At 39.4% G+C, this 23,923-nt stretch overlaps 1 protein-coding gene across 2 annotated transcripts in view; it reads right to left on the reverse strand.

The window, feature by feature from the left end:
• Positions 1–23,923, reverse strand: part of CDH4 (cadherin 4) — a 1,225,586-nt gene that overhangs the window by 185,931 nt on the left and 1,015,732 nt on the right. For both annotated transcript variants that reach the window (XM_043984728.1, XM_043984729.1), the window contains exon 7: positions 16,443–16,615. In XM_043984728.1, the coding sequence (XP_043840663.1) occupies positions 16,443–16,615 (173 nt within the window). The remainder of the gene's footprint in view (positions 1–16,442; positions 16,616–23,923) is intronic.

The raw sequence follows: 23,923 nt of genomic DNA on the forward strand, positions 1-23,923 counted from the left end.
TGTATTTAAATATGTTCAGATTTTTCACAAAAGTAATTGTATACTTAGTAAAAAAAAAAGGGGGTATTATTTGAAATTGTTGTATAAGTGTATATTATATTCTGAGTCAAGGTACATTCACATTTTTTGCCTTTATTCTGAGTTATCAGATGCCAGTTGGCCAACATGCCATCCAATCACAAGAGGAATACATGCAAGAGCAGACATTGAACTGTCACATGAGGGGAGACATGCATGAAGTCAAGGTATGGCCGAGGGAAAGGTTTTTGACAAATGTTGAGGTCGGATTCTCTTGGTTTAGTTTTTTAATTTTCTTTTTCCCCACAATACTGTACAGATGGCTGGAAGTTTTGATCCCACCCATCTCATTCTTCACCTGGATTCTATGCCCCCTCCTATGTGCCTGTTGCCATGGACATCTCAATCCCATGCATCTGATTAAGTCTGACTCAGTTTCCTCCAATATGTTTGGTGGCATGGACATATATTCCATCCACCTATTTTAAGCCTGGCATACTGCATGGGCAGTATATATTGCTCAAGTGTGGGAATGCTCATATCCTATCATTTCTCTGTTCTTTTATGGTAACCCCCATAATTATCTCAGGTGTCATGATAAATACAGTGTTGGATTTGGCCTTGACATCTGTTACCAATTATATTAGATTTTTAAATTTCTCATAATGGCATGAGGATAATTAGGCAGATGATGTAAAAAGTGATGAAACAAAGGTAAAAATTATTTTTAAAAATTAATATCGCAGCAATTGTCTTTTCAATTTACCCTCCACAAGGAGGGACTATAGTAATATTAAGTTTTAGAGAATGTTTCAATTTTTGTTTTATTATATGTTTCATGTGTAACAACTAAGATTCTGAATTCCCTTAGACATGTTTTTGAGAACTTTCATTGTTTGATTTGATTATTGACAAAGCTATTTTAAAGTTGTGTTAAGCTCAATTTTGTAGGAAATTTTCTTGGCTGATTACCAGCATCCACACATCAACCCCTGAAAAGACTTCCATTCCATGACTAGACCCAGAGGACATCCCAAGAATCATCTAAGAAAAGACTTTCAAAGACTTTTAATGAACAGTTTGGTTTTGTTGTTTTTCTTTTTCTCTTTCTGTTATAATATATACCATCTGTTACATGTACTCTCTGCAGAGGCCCTCCCCCTTTGCAAGACCAATGTCAAAGCACTGGTTCATGAGGACAAAAAATCACCCCTCTGGACAAAACTTTCCTCTATCCCTTTTCTATATTGTTATTAACATATTGTTAGTTAGCTTAGGATATTATATTCTGTTATTTTTGACTGTTTCATCAAGGAAACATCCTATTTCTTGAAGAAACAAAACGGGGACTGTAATGATTGGAATGACGCCACCTGCTGGAGACTTACTATAGAAAAGCTCTGCCATGAGGTGAAGGTCTCTGAGGGACCATGAGACCATGAGTCTTTTCTTTGGCATCAGGAAGTGACGTTTGCTTGTGGGAGGAAGAAGGGGGAGCCTGGCGCTCTGACTCTCTCTCTTTCATGTGGACTCTGGCAGAGAGTGGAGCTAGGAATGCTCTCTCCCTCTAATAGACAGAGGAATCTAGGCCTTTCTCTCTCTCTTTACCAAATTTTTATTCTCCTTAATAAATGCTTAAAAGTCTAACTCTTGCTAAAGCTTATAATTTATTGGTAACCACTCAGATATTTTAGACAGACTAGCTAGAATTTTAGACTTAACAAATATAAGGGAAAACTTTGCAATAATTATAACTGTTCCAAAGTGGAATGGACCACTTGAGTTGGTTCTTGTTTCTTCCACCCTGGGGAGAAGCTTGAAGTAAAAGTTGAGTGACCACTTTCCAGTAAAGTTCCAAAGGAGATTCCTGTCTGGCTATGGGTTGGATGAGGTGATTCTTAGGGTCCCTTCTAATGCTTACTCAAAAAAGAAGCTGTTTTCTCTAAAGAAATGGTCCAATTGAGATGGACTCTTTCTACTATAACTAACCTGCTTCTCTACCTCTTAGACTTATACTTTTACTAGCTTCCCACAGATCTGGTTAACCTTCTCTAACTTTTCGCACTAATCCCTATATTCCTGATTCCAAACAACATCTGATTCTTCCCTCCATCTCCTCGCCTTCCTTCACCTTTTGTTTCCCCCATTCCCCTACATGAAATACATTCCATAACACTTCTTTTACCTCTGCCTGACTTTTGCCACTTCAGAACCCCTGTTTGATTCGAACCATTTCCTTTTGGTCTGACTTTTTCAATATGGCTTTGAGTCTCTGGTTCTTTAAAATTGAAAAATCCAAATCCAATAATTTTTCTTCTCCTTCCTAGTCAGTGACATCTATGTGTCTTTGTTCGATCCTCGGTATTCTTCACTCTGGTGCCAGCAACAGTTTAAACCAAACTGTTGCAAAACCGGTCTCCTTTTAATGTATTTTTATGAAGTGCAGTCCAATTATCTTTATCTTCCTAAGGGATCCATCCAATTAGGCAGAGTCATAATGAGTCAATGGACAGAGAGCTTTGTAGCCATATTTACATCCAGATTAATGGGATCCAGGTAAGATAACTTCAAAATCATCAACATTCTAATACCTTTGCTTTTCCTTTTTCTGTCTTCAATGTCAGGCACATTTATGGAGACAGGCCTTGCTACAGGCAAATCTCTATTTGGGGTTCAGAGCACTTTTCTTATAGGAAAGCCCCGACGTGGCCTCAATAACCAACTCTCAAACAGGTCAATTTCTTTGAAAATAAGGGTTTTTGTGAGGATCAAATAAGATAATGTGGGTAAAATGCTTTGTAAATAGTAAATCACTCTATAAATGTCAATGATTATTAGTATTTTTATTATTATTATTATACTATGCTGGTACTTATAAAATATAAAAAAAGGCTTAGACAAGGAAAGCTTCCAGTATATGGAGTGGATCTTCTATGAAGCAAAAATGGGAGAATATGGATTAGAGTGGCACATAGTATTATAAATAACACAGGCAAATGGGGCTTTACCCTGGGGCATTGCCATATGTGTGTAGAAGGATGGGAAGGAGGGGAGCAGGGCTGTGCTTCCACTCCGCTTTGCAGTCTTTTATTGGCCTCATGCTACTAGGAATGATTATTCCACCTTCCCTGGACTGGGCTACCACCTCAGAGAAGGTCCTCTTTCTCCATTTCTCAGAATCCACTTTTCCACACTGCCTTAATAGTGTGGTCACACACAATTGGAGCAGACTGACCATGTCATGCTTTTAGAAGTCTATGTATTCCCAAGATCAGTTCTAAGTCTTAGTAAGGCTTGCTTTCTATATAGTAGAAGCTTGAAGTTCCGTAGCTAGTCTGTCTTAATGTTATTTCACACAGGTATATCTTCTGTCCTAAATCTGTGATACAGCTGCAGTGTCTTTGAAGGTGATAGGTTTAGGGAACTACTGACTTTGGCATGGACTCACTGCTTGCACTTATTGATCTCTAATGTCCTTTCCAGCTCTGACATTCTATGATCTTATATAGACTGGAAGCCCCTTAAGGCTAGGGATTATGTGTAAGACTCTTTTCCTACTCACAGTCAGGATTCCATAAATATTTGTTGGGCAGCTAGGTGGCTCAGTGGCTAGAGCACTTGGCCTGGAGTCAGGAAAACCTGAGTTCAAATCTGGCCTTGGATGCTTACTAGCTGTGTGACCCTGGGCAAGTCACTTAACCTCTGTTTGACTTAATCTACTGGAGAAGAAAATGGCAAGCCATTCCAATATCTTTGCCAAGAAAACCCCATGGACAGTATGATCAGTGGGATCATGAACAGTTGGATGCAATTAATCAATTGAACAACAACAAAATACTTATTGACTTCCAGAATAAAAAATAAACCTTACCAGATATACTTTGAGAAATAATTATCAATAATCAATATCTTGGGGGACCCAGAAATCTTTCTTTTTCTTCTCTTCCCTCCTCTCAAAGGCAAGGTCTCCATGAGAAATTTCATTAAATCTTTCCATCTGGGTCAGGCTCAACCCAAGCTCACAAGGAATCTTGGGTGGAGACAGATCTGTTTATTTAGATAAGTGAAGGCTTCTCTGTCCAGGGCAGGGGCCACTGGGGGCAGGGCTCCCTGAATTGAAGAGGAGGTAATTCTTTGAATTGATAGCCCAAGGCTGGAGATAATCTCTTTGTAAAGGGGTCAATTCTTGGCTCCCTTAACCACCTATTGTTTCAAGGGTACATACATTCTGATCCCCACTACCATGGGGCCTTTGGTCTGAAAGAGACAGCCATAGACCTCATTTTATTAATAACCCACTGGTCATATTAATAAAATGTTAAATTACCCAGATACCATGTGTCTCATAGTTTTAATTGTCATTGTACCCCGGATCAAATAAATGGTGGAGCTCATTTTAAAGATCTATGAATTCTTGTGGTCCAAACCAGGCCAGACATTTACCAATTTTCTCTTATACCTAATTCATGTAGGTGTGGTGATACAACTCTTTACCCAACCACCAGAAGCACAAGGCTTTAATGTATTAACTTAAATTAGTTGATGTTCATAAATTGTTTAGCACAGTGGCTGGCATAAAGTAGTATTTTATAAATGTTAGTTAATATTACTATTATCATTATTATCATACTACGGTTTTATGGCTGGTATAAGAGAACTGGCTGATATTATCATACACACAAGGCCTAATTATTTTACATCTATTTGTGTTTGCATATCTCACTATATGTTTCCCTTCAGTAGAACATAAGAACCTTGAGGACAGAGATGATTTCATTTTTGTCTTTGCATCTCTAGGACCTGGTGTAGTGACATTGTTACAGCACAATTGACACAGAAAACACTCAGCCAGGTACTTGAGGTGGAGAGAGAGTTTATTACGCACAGACCTAAAGGGGGTTTCAAGCCTCCAACAATGGGCGCCGAGTCTTGTAGCCCACCTGGTTATATACAAAAAGAGTAGGTGTGGTATAGTGGCAAGTTTATCAAATGAAGATGAGGTCAGTTATTCACCAAACAAAGAATGAGTGTGGTGACCTTGCACAGCCCTCCCTTACTTAAATCCAATTCGTGCAAGTAATGACATCACCCCTATGTCATGGTGCTCTTCGAGAATGAAGGACAAACAAGATTATAAGGGCCTCCTAATTAGCCCCTCAGTTTCCAGTCTCTCCCCAGTTGAATTCATCCTCTACATAGATATCAAAACAATCACCAAAAAGGAATGGTGTGATTATAGGACTCCCTCTCCTCAAGAACCATCAATGACTCCATATTACCTATAGGATAAAATACAAATTCCTTTCATTGGCATTTAAAGTCTTTAAAAATATGGTTTCAGCCAATATTTACAGGCTTATTTCATATAATTTCCCTTTATATAATCTACATTCCATACAAACTAGTCTATTTTGTTATCTACTGAACCCAGAGTTTAATTTCCTGTTTTCATACTTTTGAGATAAGGTGTTGATATGACAGGGACCCATGCCTTGAACGCATGCCTTTATCAAATTAGCTTCTTACATTTCGTGATGAGGAACTCACTGTACCCCCTTCTCATATAAGGTGGTTGTTTCTACTGTTGAAACTCCTCATTAGAAAGTCTTTCCTTATATTGAGGTGAAACCGAGTTCTTTGAAAATTCCACTCATTGCTCTTGGTCTTTTCTTCTGAGGCCAAGGAAAACAAATCTAATCCCTCTTCCATGTGACAATCCTTTAAATATTTGAAGATAGCTGTGCTGACCCTCACATTTCTATCTCATGCCAACTGTGGACAACATTTCAATTTTATCTCATCTTTTCTTTCCCAGGACAAGCCTCTATAACACTTCTTGGCCATTTCCAAACCATGCTGCCCACTCCCCAGCCATCTTTTTCAAACTGTCTTCCCATAAGCTGAACTCTACCTCTGAGACCCTAGGCCTCAACAGATGAATTCTTGACTTATCTTCTTCAGAACAAGCTGCTACATCTTTTACTACTCCTTTCTAAAACATATCACTGAGTACATACCCTTTTCATTCTTGCTTTTTTTTTACAATTTGTCTGTTCCCTATTAGTATGTCAGAACTTGTCTAACTTGCTTGTTTTTGTTATCACACCTATGCTTAGCATAGGTACCTAGCACATGGTAAACTGTTAATAAATGCATTTTCATTTATTTATTCATTGGCCTTTCTGTGCTGTTGCTTATTGTCCTCACTATGACCTCTAGTCCCTCTACCCTTCAATTTTCCCAGGCTAAAGCCTTTGGATTGTATATATTCTCCTCCATTCTCTAAATTCAATCCTTGTGAAACCAACTCAACTCTATACATTCTTTACTCTTCAAACCCTTACCATGTCGTGTCATTGATCATGATCTGTCAGAGCTCAACATTGGATTATTCCCACCATATGCCTATTTTTATGTCTATTCACCTGTTCCTGAATGGAGCTAAACTAAATCACAAAACTATGCCATTTGGAACCACTAAAATTTATGTTATCTTTTCTTAACTGGATTCTCACTACAGCAAGACAATCATCCTAATATACCCAAACTGATTTGCTGTCCTACTCTCCACAGTTACTTTTCTAAATTTTCTCACTCCCTACCCCTACCCTTCTCAGTTGAGGATTATACCTCATTTTTCATTGGGAAAATTGAAGTATTCATTTCAAATCACTCAGATTTCTTCCCTCACTATCTTATCCTTCATTCCATTCTCAGAAGGAGACATGAGCCTTTTTATGTCTTCATTTCATTCTACTTGCACCCTTGGTCTCATCCCCTCCCATGTTTTATAGAAGATTTTCTCTACTATTAGCCTTGCTATCTCCCTTATCTTCAGTCTCTCTTAGTCTAACAGTACTTAAAAATCCATCTTTTGAATTTTTAACCCTTAATTGATCTTACATCCCCTATTAGCTATTATTTTGCATTTTTCTTCCCCTTTACAATTAAAATCCTTGATAAAATCATCTAAACTTGGTTTCTCCTCTTCCTCTCTTGCTATTTTCTAAACTCTCTGAAATCTGGCTTCTGTCTTTCTCATTTAACTGACATTACTGTTTCCAAAGGTACCAAAGATTTCTTAACTGCTGAGTCTAAGAGTATGTTCTCAGTCCTCATTCCTCTTGACATCTCTGTAGCATTTGAGTTGGGTGATCAATTTTTCCTCTTGGATACTCTCACTTCTTTGGATTTTTGTGACTCCTGGTTTTCCTCCTCTGTTATACTCTTCCTTTTCAGTCTAGTTTTCAGACTCCCCTGTCCCCATAGGCTCTATCCTTGGCCCTCTTATCTTTTCATTCCAGATCATCTCACTTAGGAATCTCATCAACTTCCATGGGTTCAATTATCATCTTTATTCAGATGATCCCCAGATCTGCATATCCCTGGTCTTTTTCCTCAACTAAGGTCCTGTATGACCAACTAACTAACTGCCTTTTAGACATTTCAAATGAATGTCTAATAACAACCCCAAACTGTGCATATTCAAAATAGAACTTACATTTCCCCTAAATCCCTCTTCTTCCAGACTTCTTTATTACTGTCCGTCAACAACATCCCTGTCACCGAAGTTCACAGTCTGAGTTTTATTCTCAACTCCTCACTCTCACTAACCACCCCACATATATAATAATTTGCCAAATCTTGCATCTACCTTCAAAACTCTTGAATATATCCCCTTATCTCTACTCACACAGCCACTAAATTAATTCCAGCCCTCGTCATCTCTTGGTTGGACTATTGCTATAGTCTTTTCATTGGCTTCCCAACCTCAAGTCTCTTCCCACCTAAATGTCAAAATGATATTCCTAAAGTATGTGTCTGAACTTGCCACATCTCCCTCCAATCAATAAACGCCAGTGGCTCCCTAATACCTCCAGGATCAAATAAATAGAAAATCCTCTGTTTGGCATTTAAATTTCTTCAGAACTTGGTGCCTTTCTGCCTTTCCAGGTAGAAAAGCTATGATCCAACTACACTGAGATGCTTGCCATTCCTCGTGCCTAACACTCCATTCCCGTCCTATTCCTGCCTTCTTTCACTCAGCCTCCCAAAATTAGAATGTGTGGGTTTTCATATCCACCTCTTATCTTAGCTAACTTCCTTCAAGACTCAGCTCAAATACCATCTTCTACAGAAGACATTTCCTGGTCTCCTAGTTGCTAGTACCTTTTCCTCTGAGATTTTTGCTGTTGTCATTCAGTCATTTCAGTTGTGATCAACTCTTCATGACCCCATTTGGGGTTTTCTTGGCAAAGATACTGGAATGGTTGGTCATTTTCTTCTTCAGATAATTTTACAGATGATGAAGCTGAGGCAAAAAGAGTTAAGAGACTTGCCCAGGGTTACATAGCTAATAAGTGTATGAGGCCAGATTCAAACTCAGGTCCTCCTGATTCCAGGGCCAGCACTCTATTCACCACATCACCTAGCTGCCCCGCTAAGATTATTTTCCATTTATTCTGTATATGTCTTTTCTGTGTCTATCTATTTACAGAATTCCCCCCACCCATTAGAATATGAAGTTCTTGAGGGCTTGGACCATGTTTTTGCCTTTCTTTCTTCTGCATTTTCACAATGATTGACACATAGTATTCATTTAATAAATGTTTGTTGACTTGACTTATTGTCGTTTCCCGGTCAAAAGTCCTGTTAAGTTTTAACAAGTTGTCACCATTCCACTGTTTACAAAGTGAATTTTACCTATCTGTGTCTCCTATCTCCTGTTTCATTACCAATACCTACCTCTCTAGAATGCTTTTGCTGTAGCTCCTGCTCCCTAAACCAGGAGCTTTTAATTTGGGGCTCATGAACTTGTTTTAAAATTTCGATAGGTATTTCAACATAATTGGTTTAATTTACAACCCTAGTAGTTTATTTTTTGCATTTTAAAACCTTATTCTGAGAAGAAATTCATAGGTTTTTACCAGACTTCCAAAGTGATTAATGGCACAAACAAAATTAAGAACTCCTGCTCTAAAAACTCTCTTTTTGCAGAGGAAATTGGTCTAATAAAATCATTTGTATTGGGTATATCACTCTAAAAAAGGGTATTTGCTGATTTGAAAAGAGCAGGGAGAATGCATTATTTAAGCCTGTTAAATATATAATAATAATGGAACTTCAGGGAATGGGGAAACTGAGTAGGGGAGACATTATTAGGTGGTAGATGCTTCCTAGAACCCATAAGGTCACAGTGTGAAACTGATCATTTACTTTGTCCATTTTAAGGTTAGCCCTTTTTAATGGGGAAAGTTAAAGGCTTTGCCCCTTTTCAAGACATCCTCAAGGCTAGGGTAAGGTCACCTAAGGGCCAGGTTCAAAGCTCAATAAAGAGACCTGATGTTAAGGGAAAGTAGACTCAGGCCAGCAATTAGCCATTCAGTTATTAGTATTAATTCATCAAACATTTATTAGATGTTTACAATGGACAAAACACTTCACTCTATACAAAGATTAAAAAAAGATGGGATGAATCTCTGTTCTTAAAGAACTCACATTTTTCCTGGGGGGATACAAGATGGATGTTTTTCAGCTAGGAGAGACCATTGGGAAAGACTTCAGGGAGAATGAGTACCAAAGCTTAGCATGAAAGGAAAGTGCATAGTCTGAAGGGCAGATTTGAGGAGGGAGGATATTTCCAAGCAAGGGGAATGACCTGTGTGAATTTGTGAAGTTAGGAGATGCAATGCTGTCTATCAGAAACATATAGTAGTCCAATCTGTCTAGAACATGGGGTGCATGAAGGAGAAAGAACCATGTGGAAAAAAGGTGGATGTTAGCATGGGGATAGAATGTGGAAGCCTTCGTATGCTAAATTCAGGAAATTATATGTTCAAGGCAAAGGAGTGGCATTGTCAGACTCATGTCTTTGTTTTGGGAACTGGTGAAGGATGGATTAGAGATGGTAGGAATCCACAGACCAGGAGAACAGTTGAGAAGCTACTAAAGTCATCCAGATGAATGGTGAGGAAGGCCTGAACAAGGTTGGTGGCAGTGAGAGTAGAGAAAGGAATGGAGCTGGTAAATGTTTAACAACTGGTTCTCAAAAAGAAAAGTATGCGTGATGCATTTTTAAGTTTAATTTTCATTATTAATATTTTCCCCATCATTTTCTTAAATCTAACCAATCAACAAAACAACATTACAAAGGTGTAAATGTTCTCAGGCAGATAGGTGATACAGTGGATAGAGTGCTGTGCCTGGAAACAGGAAGACTCATCTTTGTGAATTCAAATCTGACCTTAGATAATTACTAGTTGTGTGACCCTGAGCAAGTCACTTAACCCTTTCCTCCCCACAGTTTCCTCATCAGTAAAATGAGCTGGAGAAGGAAATGGCAAACCACTCCTATATCTTTGCCAAGAAAACTCCAAATGACATCAAGAAAAGTCAGATATACCTGAAACAACTGAACAACAACAACCACCACAACCACAACTACAACAAATATTCACATTGAAAATGTAACATTCAGAAATCACAAGCCAGTTGGGGTAAGCTCCATCATGTGAGACATATTGTAAACACGTAATTAGAAGGTATGTGTAGGGTGAAGGATGGGGAGGAGTCCTCTGAGAATTCTGGGGCCTCAAACTTTGATAACTTAGAGAATAATGGTCCTTTCAACAGAAATTAGTGAAGTGAGGAGAGAAGTTGGTTGTAGAACAGAAAATAATGAGTTCTTATTTTAGGAGTTTGAATGAAAGGTGATACAGGTAATTTAGATTGAGATATCCATCGGGCAGCTGGAGATGTGAGATTAGAATTCAGGAGAGAGATTAAGACTGAATATACACATTTGGGAATAGGAAAACAAATTCAGGAGTCCTTTGCATGACAGTTGGACACTTAGGGGTAGATGAGAGTACCAAGGAAAGGAATATAGAGGAAGAAGAGAACAGGGCCCAGGCCAGAGCCTTGGGAGATACCTGTGTTTAGAGGATAGTAAGATAGTGCTGAATCACTGAATAAAAAACCAAGAGGTAGTCAGTTAAGTATTAGGAGATCCAGGAGAGAGCAAAAAGGGAGGAGAGCATTCAAGAAGAAAGGATGGTTAAGTGTTAATTGCTGAAAGTGCAGAGAGGTCAAGGAGAAAAGACTTTTTAATTGCATGATAAGAAATTATTAGTGATTTCTGTGAGAGCAGTTTCAGTAGAGTGGTGGGATGATAAGCCAAATTATAAGGAATTGAGGAGGAATTTGGTGGTGAATACAAGGAGTTTCTAGGAGTTAAATGGCAAAAGTTGAAGGAACTAGGATTATCTAGCCTAGAAAAGAGAAGACTTTAGGGACACAATGTAGCTGTCTTTGAGCATTGAAGGGCTATGAAGTGGAAGAGGGATTAGATTTATTCTGTTTGGCCTCAGAGGGCCAAACTAGAAGAGATAGTTGAAAATTTCAAAGAAACAAATTTAGGCTTGACAATAAGGGAAAACTTTTTAATAATTAGAACTGTCCAAAAATAGAATGGGCTCCCTCCTGGGAGCATATTTCTGCTCTGTGGAGGTCTTCAAGCAAAGGCTGGATGACCACTTGTCAGGTAAGTTGTAGTGGGGATTCTTTTTTTGGCTTTGGGCTAGAGTAGATGGTCACTAAGGTCCCTTTCTACTCTGAAATTCTGTGGTTCTGTGAAAAGGAGAAGAAATATAGGCTGATATCATAAGTGGATGGCAGTGTCAAGGGAAGCTTTTTAAGGATAAGAAAGCTGAATATATTTTTAGGCAGTAGGAAAGGAGACACTACATAGAGAAAGAATGAAGATAAAAGGGAGAGAGAGAGAATGATTGATGGGGAAAGTTCCTGAAAGACAGGGGAGGGATAGAATCAAAATAACAACTAAAGGGATTAGCTTTTGCAAAGAGAAAGGCCATCTCCTCCTCTGGGACTGGAACAAAGCTGGAGGGAATGGATGAAGATGGAGAGATTCTGAGATATAGAGGATGTGGGTAGAAAGAGACCAGGATGGATAGCCTTGATATCAGTAAAATAGGAAGTCAGGTCATCAGTTGTGAAATGAGTAGGGTTGGTTTTGAGAGCTTGAGGAGCCAGGAAAAGATTTGGAAGAGACTGTGGGAAAAGTGATGCAGGGTTGATTAGAAATGAATAACAGGGGGCAGCTACATGGTACAGCGGATAGAGCACTGGCCCTGGATTCAGGAGTACCTGAGTTCAAATCCGACCTCCAACACATGACACTTACTAGCTGTGTGACCCTGGGCAAGTCACTTAACCCCAATTGCCTCACCAAAAAAAAAAAAAGAAAAACAAATAAATGAATAACAGCATTGTGGTGCAACCATAATAACTCAGTTGAAGTTAGATAATACTTTGCTAGAAAACAAGTAGAATGGACCCATTTGACATGGTTTTGTGACTTCTTCCAGCAATGTTCAGTGGCTTGGGAGTAGGAATAGAGAGGGCAGATAGGTAGTGATCCAGGGTTGAGGATGAGCAAGATATGAACTTTGCAAAAACAAGGTGACAAGATTCATATTTGGGGACTGCAAACTTATTTTAATATCAGTCTGAGCTTAATGAAACTGAGGGATAAATGAATCACATAGTGAATTCCAATCTCAAAAAGAAATGTGTTTGGGGCAGCTAGGTGGTGCAGTGGATAGAGCACTGGCCCTGGATTCAGGAGGACCTGAGTTCAAATCTGGCCTCAGACACTTGACACATACTAGCTATGTGATCCTGGGCAAGTCACTTAACCCCAATTGCCCCACAAAAGAAAAGAAAAGAAAGAAATATATTTTAGCTTCTTCTTTCACATCTTTCAGTGAGATGAAACAAAAACTGACCACACCGTGATGTTTGGAAATGCTGGGAAAAGTGGTAGGTAAGTGATGGGATTTTTTTTAAACTTCATAATTTGCAATTTATTTCCTTAAAATGAATGACATGCTAGAAACTAACTGGCTTGACTACAGGTAGAAGGTCTAAGTTAATAACTACTCAGCTGTATTCTTTAGGACTGAACAATCCTGGGAGCAGAACCTCACCAGATGTGAGTACCAGGGAAGATGGAAGGCAGCACTCCATTGTTCTATTAGACTCATCATGGGAAAATTACATCTTAAAAAAAAAACAGATGTCAGTGCCCATCCACTGTGGAGCTCTCAATGTATTGTTCTTCTCTCCCTCTCATTCCCATTACACCCCTAGAGGATCATTCTCTGGTGGCATCTGTAGATGCACTAAAGCCAAAGAAAACTCAGGGCGGGTAAAACCAAGAATTTGCCACTGGGAAACAGCTGTTTCAGCATCAGCAAACAGACAGCCACCCAGTCAAAAGCCACAGTATTTGTTCTGATGTGTAACCAGCATTTCCACAAGGTTTTGAGTGTCAAATTATTTATCTAGGGTAAATTATTTTAACAGTCATTGTCGGGCCTCTCCGGTTTCAGAACATCCCTGCCTGTCAGACTGTGTGCTGGGGAGTGAAGCTGGCAGAAGGGCACCATGATAGGGAGCTTCTGGGTGAACTCAGCCCCTGCTGTGGATGGTGACAGAAGAGCTGCCTTCACACTGTCAGTCTAGAATGGTGTAAGATAAACATAGCCTCGGTGACTCTAAAGTTTGAGACACTGTAGGATTTGCCTGTGATGGACCAAGTGGCAGTGTGCCCAGATAACCATTTATGCTATATGGGAAAATGTCTTCCCAAGGGATGAAGGGAGGGGAGGGGAAATCACTATTTATCCTGCTCTTCTTTTAATGGTTTAGAACATATGATGGAAAAAAATCTGGTATGTACCAAGTGCATCCTCTTTGCTGTGAATTCAGGGGGATACAATGGGCCAAGTTTTCAACAAACATGACTCCCCTCACCCTCATGTCAAGTCTTCAAAGCACTCCGAGCCCTCAGGGTCAAGCCTTGCTGTCCAGGGCCAGTTTCCTAGCCTTTACGATCCACACCTTTACGCACTTCTCAGGGTACTGATGCTGCTCAAACCTGTTTAGCATATTTCTGCCCATATAGTATTTGCTGGAAATTAGTGGATATTGGTATTCAGCTGGATATAACATAAAATACAATGGCCTAAAACTCAGGAGACCTGTGTTCTAGGTTCTGAGCATTTAGTTTCTCAGCCTTAGATTCCTCTGGGGAGATGAGGATGATTATGGTGATGATGGTGATGATAGCTAACATTTATATGACAAGACATACTAGGCAATATGCTAAATGTTTTACAATTCTTTTTTTTTTTTTTTGCAGGGCAATGAGGGTTAAGTGACTTACCCAGGGTCACACAGCTAGCAAGTGTCAAGTATCTGAGACCGGATTTGAACTCAGGTCCTCCTGAATCCAGGGCCAGTGCTTTATTGACTGTGCCACCTAGCTGCCCCCTTGTTTTACAATTCTTATCTCATTTAAACCTTGAAGACACCTTGGGACATGGGTGATGTTATTAACCCCATTTTACAGATGAGGAAACTGAGCCAAACAGAAGTTAAGTGACTTGCCCAGGGTCACACAATTAGTATGTGTCTGATGGAGACAATTATTCCACTCCCTACCATGCAAAATTGTTACCACAGAAGTGCTTTGTCAATGGTAAGGGATATAGAATTGTTAGTAATTACTTTGTCTTTCTGGATATGGGCCACTTATTCTCTGAACCTGAGTTGCATGAAATCAAAATATGATCTTTAACCAATTTTTATTCTCACCGTATAGAACTATTGTTTCCTTTAAAAGAAGTATTATTTCAGGGAGCTGGCCCTGAAAATTTTTTTAAATGAATTAAAAAATGAATCACTTTGTAAACAATCACTTTGTAAACTTATCACTAGAGATGGGGGCAGCTAGGTGGTGCAGAGGATAGAGCACTGGCCCTGGGGTCAAGAGGACCTGAGTTCAAATCTCACCTCACACACTTACTACCAGTGTAACCCTGAGCAAGTCACTTAAGCCAAATTGCCTTAAACATCCAGAGCTATCTCCAGTCATCCTGATGTATATCTTGTTACTGAACCCAGATGGCTCTGGAGGAGTAAGTGAGGTTGGTGACCTTGCAAAGCCCTCCCTCACTTAAATCCAATTCAGTGCAAGTCATGACATCACTCCAATGTCTTGGTCCTTTTTGGGAATGAAGGACAAAATAACAACAACTAGAGATACAAGCTAATATAGCTTTTTTTAAAACCTGAGGAAAAATCTGATATTATTCATTGATGCTGATTCATACTTTTCTTGAAAAATAAGTGTAATAATTTGTTCTGTCATTTTTAGTTATATCGACTGACTGACCCATCTGGGGTTTTCTTGGTAGAAATACTGGAATGGCTTGCCATTTCCTTCTTCAGCTCATTTTACAGAGAGGAAACTGGGGCAGATAGGGTTAAGTGACTTGTTCAGGATCACACAGCTAGTAAATGTGTGAGGCTAGATTTGGATTCTTGAAGATGAGTCTTTCTGACTCCAGGCCCAGTGTTCTATACACTGACTCCAGGCCCAGTGCACAATGGTGCCCCCTAGCTGTCCCATATTTACACTGATACAAATACACCAAATATAAACACACTATGATTGGATCAGCATAAAAAAATCCCAGCATGAGAACTTATACCATAAACAGATTCCAACCGTTCTCCAATATAGTATATAAGTCCTATGAAGTTGTTTGAGGCTCGGCAAGGTTTTGAACCTGAATCTTCCTGTGTCCCAACCCAGAACTCTATCTGCTACACCGTAGTGTCTATTCAGGATGCTATTGAATAACTTATTGTACCACCTCAATAGGGGTGCTATGAGCATTGTAGGTGATAATGGTTGTGAAGGCAATTGGAGAAGCATAAAGTGTAATGCCCAGGAACAGTAGGGTATTTTGAGGTCTTCCACTTTGAGTTTGTATTCAGCCCCAGAGAGCCCCGATTTGGCAGCACCAAGAGTTCGTGTTCAGAAAAGCAGTGGTTCTAGAGCAAAGGCCCCATAGCAGAGCCCTGAAGTGGCTGGGGTCCCTGTGGTCTGTAAAGGCAAGGGGGAAGAGGGCCTCTTAAGGGCAGGATCCCTGTATGTAAATGGTAGTGTTGTGGCTCTTCTTACTGATGAGCAGATGGAAAATGAAACACAGATAGGCAACTACAAGGGAGTCCATTAATTTGCTGGGTGGTGAATCTACTACACAGGAGGCTCTCCTCATGATATTACACTTGGACTCAGAGGCATGAGAACAAACATCCTTGGGCCAATTTTCCTGATTATTTCAAAATTGCAAAGTCTAAATAGGACAACATGGATTTTTGGAAGCCACAGAGTAGACTGTACCGCTGAATAGGAAGACACAAATGCGGACTGGGATCAAATTTTGTCTCGTGCTGGGAACATCTTTCAATTCACTTAAAAAAAATCAGGTTAATGTTGTCAGAAGGGGGCCGCTGTCACCAGAGATATCAATCTACCCATTTCATCTTACCTCTCGGTCCAGTCCAGCTGCAACAGTGACAATATCTCCCGTCTCACTGTTAATTGTGAACATATTCTGGGATGGGCTCTGAGGGGTCTGAGTCACAATTCGGTACCTCACCATACCATTGGCAGTGGTACTGTCATCAGCATCATTGGCTGTCACTGTCATCACATAAGTCCCTGGAACAAAGACAAAGCAACACTATGTAAAGCAGAATTTACAGTCATAGTTTGTTTTCATTTTGTTTTGTTTCAAGGACTGGACCTAAGAGAGATAATTAAGTCCAAACCCTTATTTGTCAGGTGAGGAAACAAGTTCAGAGAGAAGTGACTTGCCAAGGCTTACACTTAATTAGTCCTTAGTAGCAGAGTTGGCACTGAGACCTTGGGTTCCTGGCTCCCAGGCCAGTATTCTTTCACATACTGTCCCCCTCCCCCCATGTCATTATTGCCACAGTTTATGAAGGATGTAGACAAACTGGAATCAGGAGATGTGTGCCAGGATGGTAAAGGGAGCCAGGGACTATGCCACTATAGGTTCTGTTAAGAAAATGAGAAAGGTCTATTCAATAAGGGTCAGGGAGGACATGATTGCTCATCAAAAAAAAAAAAAAATCAGTGGCTTCCCATTGCCTCCAGGATACAATACAAACTCACTGGCCTGGCATTTAAGGGCTTCTGCAGTCTGACTTCAAATTGCCTTTTGAGTCTAACCTCATATTATTCCTTTTATGAACTCTTTATTTTAGCTATTCCTTGAACTTACCTTTACTTTTCCTGTCTCCGAGCATCTGCATAAGCTGTTCCTCATACCTGGTACACATTCCTACACATCTCTGTTTCTAAGAACCTTTATTATCCTTAGAGGTATGAGTCTCTCTGTAAAACCTTCCCTGATCTCTCTTCCTTGCCCCATAGTTGTTAATTCTCACTCCTGCCTCAAATTATGTTGTATTTATTTTTCTAGGACACATTGTATCCCATGCCCCAGGAGAATGTAACCATCTTGATGGAAGAGATGGTTTTATTTTTGCCTTTGTCTCCCTGGCACCTAGCATAGGGACATTCAATTCAATCAACATTTAATAAGGGCTTTCTAGGTCTAGGAACAAAGTGTCTTCACTTATTGATTGACCTGCACATAATAGGAGCTTAAGAAATGCTGACAGAATTAGTCAAAGGGCACAGCTAGGACCAATGGGTGGGAGTTGCAAAGTAACAGGTTCCAGCTCACTAGAATCCAACACTGGGTTTCAGTGCCATCTCTACTATTAAGTTATAAGTACTAAATGAGTATAATCCCAGGCAAGTCACTTTTCTCTGAACCTCAGTTTCCTCACTTGACAAATGAGCGTTTGGATTTAATTTTATCTCTCCTACAGACTTCAAAGGAAGTTCATCAGGAAGGACTTCCTAATGGTCAGAGCTTTCCAAAAAGTATGGAACAGAACATTCTATGAGATTGAAGGGTGTGCTTTGCAGTGGGTATTGAAAAGAGGTATTGACAGGTCAGTTAGGAATATTGGAGAAGGTATTATTCAGCCATGGGTTGGACAAGATAGTCTTTGAGGTTCCCTCCAACTCTGAGATTCTGTGAACTTTATATAGGATCAAAGGTTCCTATAATTTATATAGAGAGTCTAGGGATGAGAGGGATCATAGAAGCTACCTAATTTAGCCCTTTCATTTTACAAATGAAGAAACTGAGGCCCAGCTAAGTGGTTTGCTCAAAGTCACACAGGTAGCAAGTGTAAGAGATGTCATTCGGGCCCAGTACTTCTGCCTCTAAAATGAGGGTTCTTTCTACTGTACCCTGCTGCCTTCACATGGCTAGTAGCTCTTTTCTGGTAGCAAATAATTCAAAATTGAGGGGAATGGCCATAAATTGGGGAATGGATGAACAAGTTGTGGTATATGATTGTGATGGGATTGTGCTATAAGAAATGATGAGTACATGCTCTCAGAAAAACCTGGAAAGACTTATGTGAACTGATGCAAAAGGAAATGAGTAGAACCAGAGCACTGTACATAGTAACAGCAATATTGTAGGACTTATGATGAAAAATGCTATGCATACTCAGAGAAAGAACTGATGGAGTCTGAATACAGATTGAAACATACTTTTTATTTTTCTTGGCTTTTTATTTTGGTCTGTGTTTGCTTTTACAACATGAGTGATATGGAAAAGTTTTGCCTAATTACATGTGTGTGACCTACATCAAATTTCTTGCCTTCCCAATAAAAGGGGTGTGAAGAGAGGGAAAGAATGTGGAACTCAACTTTAAAAACAAATGTTGAAAATTGTTTTGATATGTAATTGGAGAAAAATAAAATACTAAATAAGAAAAAAAGAAAACAGCCATTGAAGGCATCAATTATGCTGAGCTATGGTAGGAGGGGAAAAAATAACAAAAGCCCCACCTGAACATTTGTAAAACTTAGAATACTATACTTGAAAGGGACCTTAGGAATCATCTAGTTCAATTCCCTGATTTTTATAGATGAGGAAAATGAAGCCCAAAGATATGAAATGATTTGTTCAAGGTCACACAGAAAGTTAGTGACAGGGTAATAATAATACTATCTAGAATTTATATAGGGCTTTAAGGTTTGCAAAGCCCTTTACAAATATTATCACACTTTATCCTCACGACAATAATGGAAGTAAGTGTTATTATTATCTCTAGTCTATGGATGAGGAAACTGAGGCAGACAGAAGTTAAATGACTTGTCCAGGGTCACCCAGCTAGTAAGCACCTGAGGTCATTTTTGAACATAAAACTTCCTGATTCTAGGCCCAGTGCTCTATGTACTGGGCCACCTGGAACCTAGCTCACTTGATTTTCTTTTCAGTAGTCTTTCCCATGTTCTAGTGATCTTGTTTTATTGTAAGGAGTCAGTTCCCCAAATATTCCCAAATGTCATCTCAGCATGAAACCCTCTGCCCTCCTCCCTCTGTTGCCCCTGGTGTTCCTTGCAGGTGTCTGTCTCTGGCTGTGCCTAGGATATGCCTTGACATTCTAGGAAACAGAAGAAAGCTTCAGTGGGGCTGTTCTGTTCAAATCTCAGCTTTCAGGAACACCAGGGGGTCTCACTGCTTCCTGCCAGTGGCACACAGCCTCCCTCACTCATTTAGACAGGGAAATAAAAAGAAAGTCTATTCTGGACAATCTGAGAGTGTTACAGACTGATTCCCTCTAGAGCCAGGCATGAATAAGAGCAGGAAATAATGGTGGTGATAAACAAAGTTGGAAAATGGGTTGGATGAATCAGACTCCCCCAACTGTGGTGTACTCATATGTCTAGCCAGATCCAGGGGGACCCTCATTTTTTTTAACCTTTTTTTAAAAATCATAAAAGTATTTTATTATTTTCTAGTTATATGTAGAGATAGTTTTCAACATTTGTTTTTATAAGATTTATCGTTCCAAATTTTTCTCTCTCCTTCCCTCCCGCCTACTCAAGACAGCTAGCAATCTGATATAGGTTATACATGTACAATCACATTAAACATATTTCTGCATTAGTCATGCTATGAAAGAAGAATCAGAACATGAGGGAAAATCCTAAAAAAAACCCAAACAAAAACAAAAACAAAAAAGTAGAAACAGTATGGTTCAATCTGCATCTAGATTCCACAGCTCTTTTTTCTGGATATGGAGAGCATTTTCCATCATGAGTACTTTGGAACTATCTTGGACCATTGTATTGCTGAGAAGAGTCAAGTCTATTACAGTTGATCAACATGCAATGTTGTTGATACTGTGTACAATGTTCTCCTGGTTCTGCTCATCTCACTCAGTATCAGTTCATGTAAGTCTTACCAGGTTTTTCTGAAATCTGCCTGCTCATTGTTTCTTACAGCACAATAGTATTCCATTACATTCATATACCACAACTTGTTTAGTCATTCCACAATTTCTGGGCTTCCCCCTCAATTTCCAAATCTTTGCCACCAAAAAAGAGCTGCTATAAATATTTTTGTATATGTGGGTCCTTTTCCCTTTTTATGATCTTTTTGGGATAAAGACCTAATAGTGGAATTGCTGGGTCAAAGGGTATTCACAGTTTTATAGCCCTTTGGGCATAGTTCCAAATTGCTTTCCAGAATGCTTGTATCAGTTCACAGCTCCACCAAAAATGCATCAGTGTTCCAATTTTTCCACAGCTTCTCCAACATTTATTATTTTCCTTTTTTGTCATATTAGCCAATCTTATAGGTGTGAGGAGGTACCTCAGGAATTTCATATTTCAATGAGATGGAATATTTAATAGGGAAAAAGAGATATTAGGGCAATGTGGTAGAAAGAGCAATAGATCTGCATTCTGATGACTTGAGTTCAAGTACTGACTATGCCACTTATTACCTGTGTGATCTTGGACAATGTCACTTAATTTCTCTTGACTACCTCTGTAGAATGAGGGGTTTTGGACTAGATCATCTCCCAGGTCCTTTTAGCTCTAAATCTATGATCCTATGACTGAAACAGTTTGGAGACTCTGGGAAAGTCTTTCTGAGCCTCAGTTTTCTCATTTGTAAACCTAAGACAAAAATACTTTCACTATCTTCCTCCCAAAGTTGTTGGGAAAATTGCTTTGCAAACCTTAAAAAATGGAAGTTATTCTTATTTTTATCCTTACTCCTCCTCCTCTTACTACTACTACTACTACTCCTGAAGATGGAGAGATTTGTCCATTCTGAGTCTGTGATTAATAGTAGAACGTGATACTGACTGGAAATAAGAAAAAACAGATTGTGGTCTCTCTCTCCTCAAATGTAAGGCACATAGTCTGGCTCATTCCTCTCACCCCATCAATCTCTATCTCATGCCATGCTTATCAGTGCAGGTATTGGTACTATCTCAAACTTGCTGCCCCAGTTCCTTCAGACAGTTATATATTTGGGGGAAAGGGACCATGTAATTTTGTAATCTTTATATTTTCAGAACCTCAGAGGGAACAAGGCCAGACTTATACTTAAGAAGACCTGGGTTCAAGTCCTGACACTGAGCACTGAGATATCTATCTATCTATCTATCTATCTATCTATCTATCTATCTATCTATCTATCTATCTATCTATCCATCTATCTATCCATCTATCTATCCATCTATCCATCTATCCATCTATCCATCTATCCATCCATCCATCTATTTTATCATGAGTTGTGTGATCCTGGGCAAATTGCTGAACCTCTCAGTGCCCTCAGACAACTTCAAGACTAAATTACTGAAAGGCATTGATCTGCATCAGTGGAGGGAGCTTCTATACCTGGAGTTCCCCACATGGATAAAACTATAGGACTCCTAGACTCCTCCCCCCAACCTCACAAATTCTAGTGCCAAGTACAGTATCTTGAACAAAGGAAACATTAAATAAATATTTATTGAACATTGAGTGTAACATTCTGCTACTCTCAGTGACCCCAAATGGGCCACAGATTCTCAGAGTATGTTTCTTCATCTATAAAATGGACATAATATCACCCACTTTGTGACTATCAGACTTGTGAGGATTGAATGAGGTTATTGGTGTGAGTTTTAAAGTTAAAATTGCTATGCAGATATGAGACAATATTATAAGTAGTATTCTGTACTGAAGTTACTGATTCTGGATAGTGGCACCTTCACAGAGATGATAATGGCAGTCATGAGGCTGATGCCAGCTCACATCTTTTAGTGCCTTCCAGTTTGCGAGGGGCCATCTGCATAAAAACCTTGAGATACAGTAGACAGAACAAGTGTTGTTAGCTCTGTTTCATATATGAAGCTAAGTTTCAGAGAAATGGAATCATCTACACTAGTTAATTGATGGAAGCTCAGTACACCCTGTGTCCCACCCCCCACCCCATTCCCAAACTCTCTACTTTTACATAGAACCTCCTGTTATTTTTTGGAGTTTTTAGTCAGGGAAAAAAAGTTCCCTTTCCTGGGCCTGATTTTCCTCAATGTCCACCCCTCATTCTAACACTGGATGATTGCCGCAATGAAAATTCTCTTTGGGACTGTAATATAGGTAGACGAGAGGCCTGCTGTGTAATGCATGCATACTCATACATCTTTCTAAGGAAAAAGAAAATCCCTAACAAAGCAGAAGTGCTATTCTCTTTCTTAAAAAAAAGAAAAAACTCCATAAATTGCCTTTGTACAAACCAACATGCAATAATTGGGCATATTTATAATTCAAAAGACCAAAGGTTCGATAAACTGATACAAAGTAGGCAGGATAAATGGAAGATCATGACAATGGAAAAGAGGAAGCTGATGATGTTGACTCATTTTTCAGTCCTGTCTGACTCCTCATGACCCCATTTGATTCTTTTGGCAAAGATACTGGAGTGGTTTGCTATTTCCTTCTTCAGCTAATCTTACAGATAAGGAAATGGAGGTAAACAAGGTTAAATGACTTTCCCAGTGTTATATAGTAAGTATCTGAGGCCATTCACGAAGATGAGTCTTCCTCGCTCCAAACCCAACATGCTATCCCCTGTGCTACCTGGCTGCCCCAAAGAGGAGGCTACTGTATTTCTGCCCATAATTACAGAATTTCAAAGCAGAGAACTCTTGGTATAGACATCACACTATGACAGTGTGAAAAAGTCCTTACTTTTATCACAGCCAGACAGCCCAATTGCAGGTACCAACTTCTTCTCAGGGCTGAGCCTGAAACCAGGAAGACCTCAGTTTGAATCTAATCTCAGATGCTTGCTATCTGTATGACCCTGGGCAAGTCACTTAACTTTTGCTTGCTTAAATTTCCTCATCTGTAAAATGGGAATGATAATGACACCTATCTCCCAAGGTAGATGTGAGGAACAAATAAGATAACTTTAAAGTGCTTAGCATAGGTCCTGGCAAATAGTAAGTGCAATATAAATGTTAGCTATGATTAGTCACTATTACTTGGAGGCAAAGGCAGGGAGAGGCAGACTATTTGGGTTGCAGAACTGATTGTCTGGGGGAAAGTGAGAGGCAGTCGTGTGAAATCTCTGTATTAGCTGAACAGTGAGGATCCAGGGCTCTAGTGCTTAGTATGTGTTCTGTTGAGTGTGCCTATGGGGAAGTCTTTTATGCTAGGTTATTTTGTGAGATCTTGGGCAAAAAGAACCCTGAAGTGCTAAGGTGATGACCCTGCTACATAGCTCTGAGCCCTTCCCTCTTTTCTTTGGCACATCTCTACCAAAATTCTTAGGACCTTGCTAGTTTGAGTTTGTAGGACACATATGAAGACATAGCAGATAGAAAGAAACATTAGTAGAGCATGGCACTATAGAGAATTATTGGGGAAAGCTGAAACAAAATATATTGAACTTGGTTGGACATGTCTGTTTAGAAACTAGCTTTAGCTTATTTATTTTGTTAGAAAAATTCATCTTTTAAAAAGATGCTAAAAGCTTCTTTCAAATTATAACAGAATGGGCAGCTAGGTGGTGCAGTGGATAAAACACTGGCCCTGGATTCAGGAGGACCTGAGTTCAAATTTGACCTC

The sequence above is a fragment of the Dromiciops gliroides genome, chromosome 2 (assembly GCF_019393635.1).
Source record: "Dromiciops gliroides isolate mDroGli1 chromosome 2, mDroGli1.pri, whole genome shotgun sequence".
In the NCBI taxonomy this organism is placed as follows: Eukaryota; Metazoa; Chordata; class Mammalia; order Microbiotheria; family Microbiotheriidae; genus Dromiciops; species Dromiciops gliroides.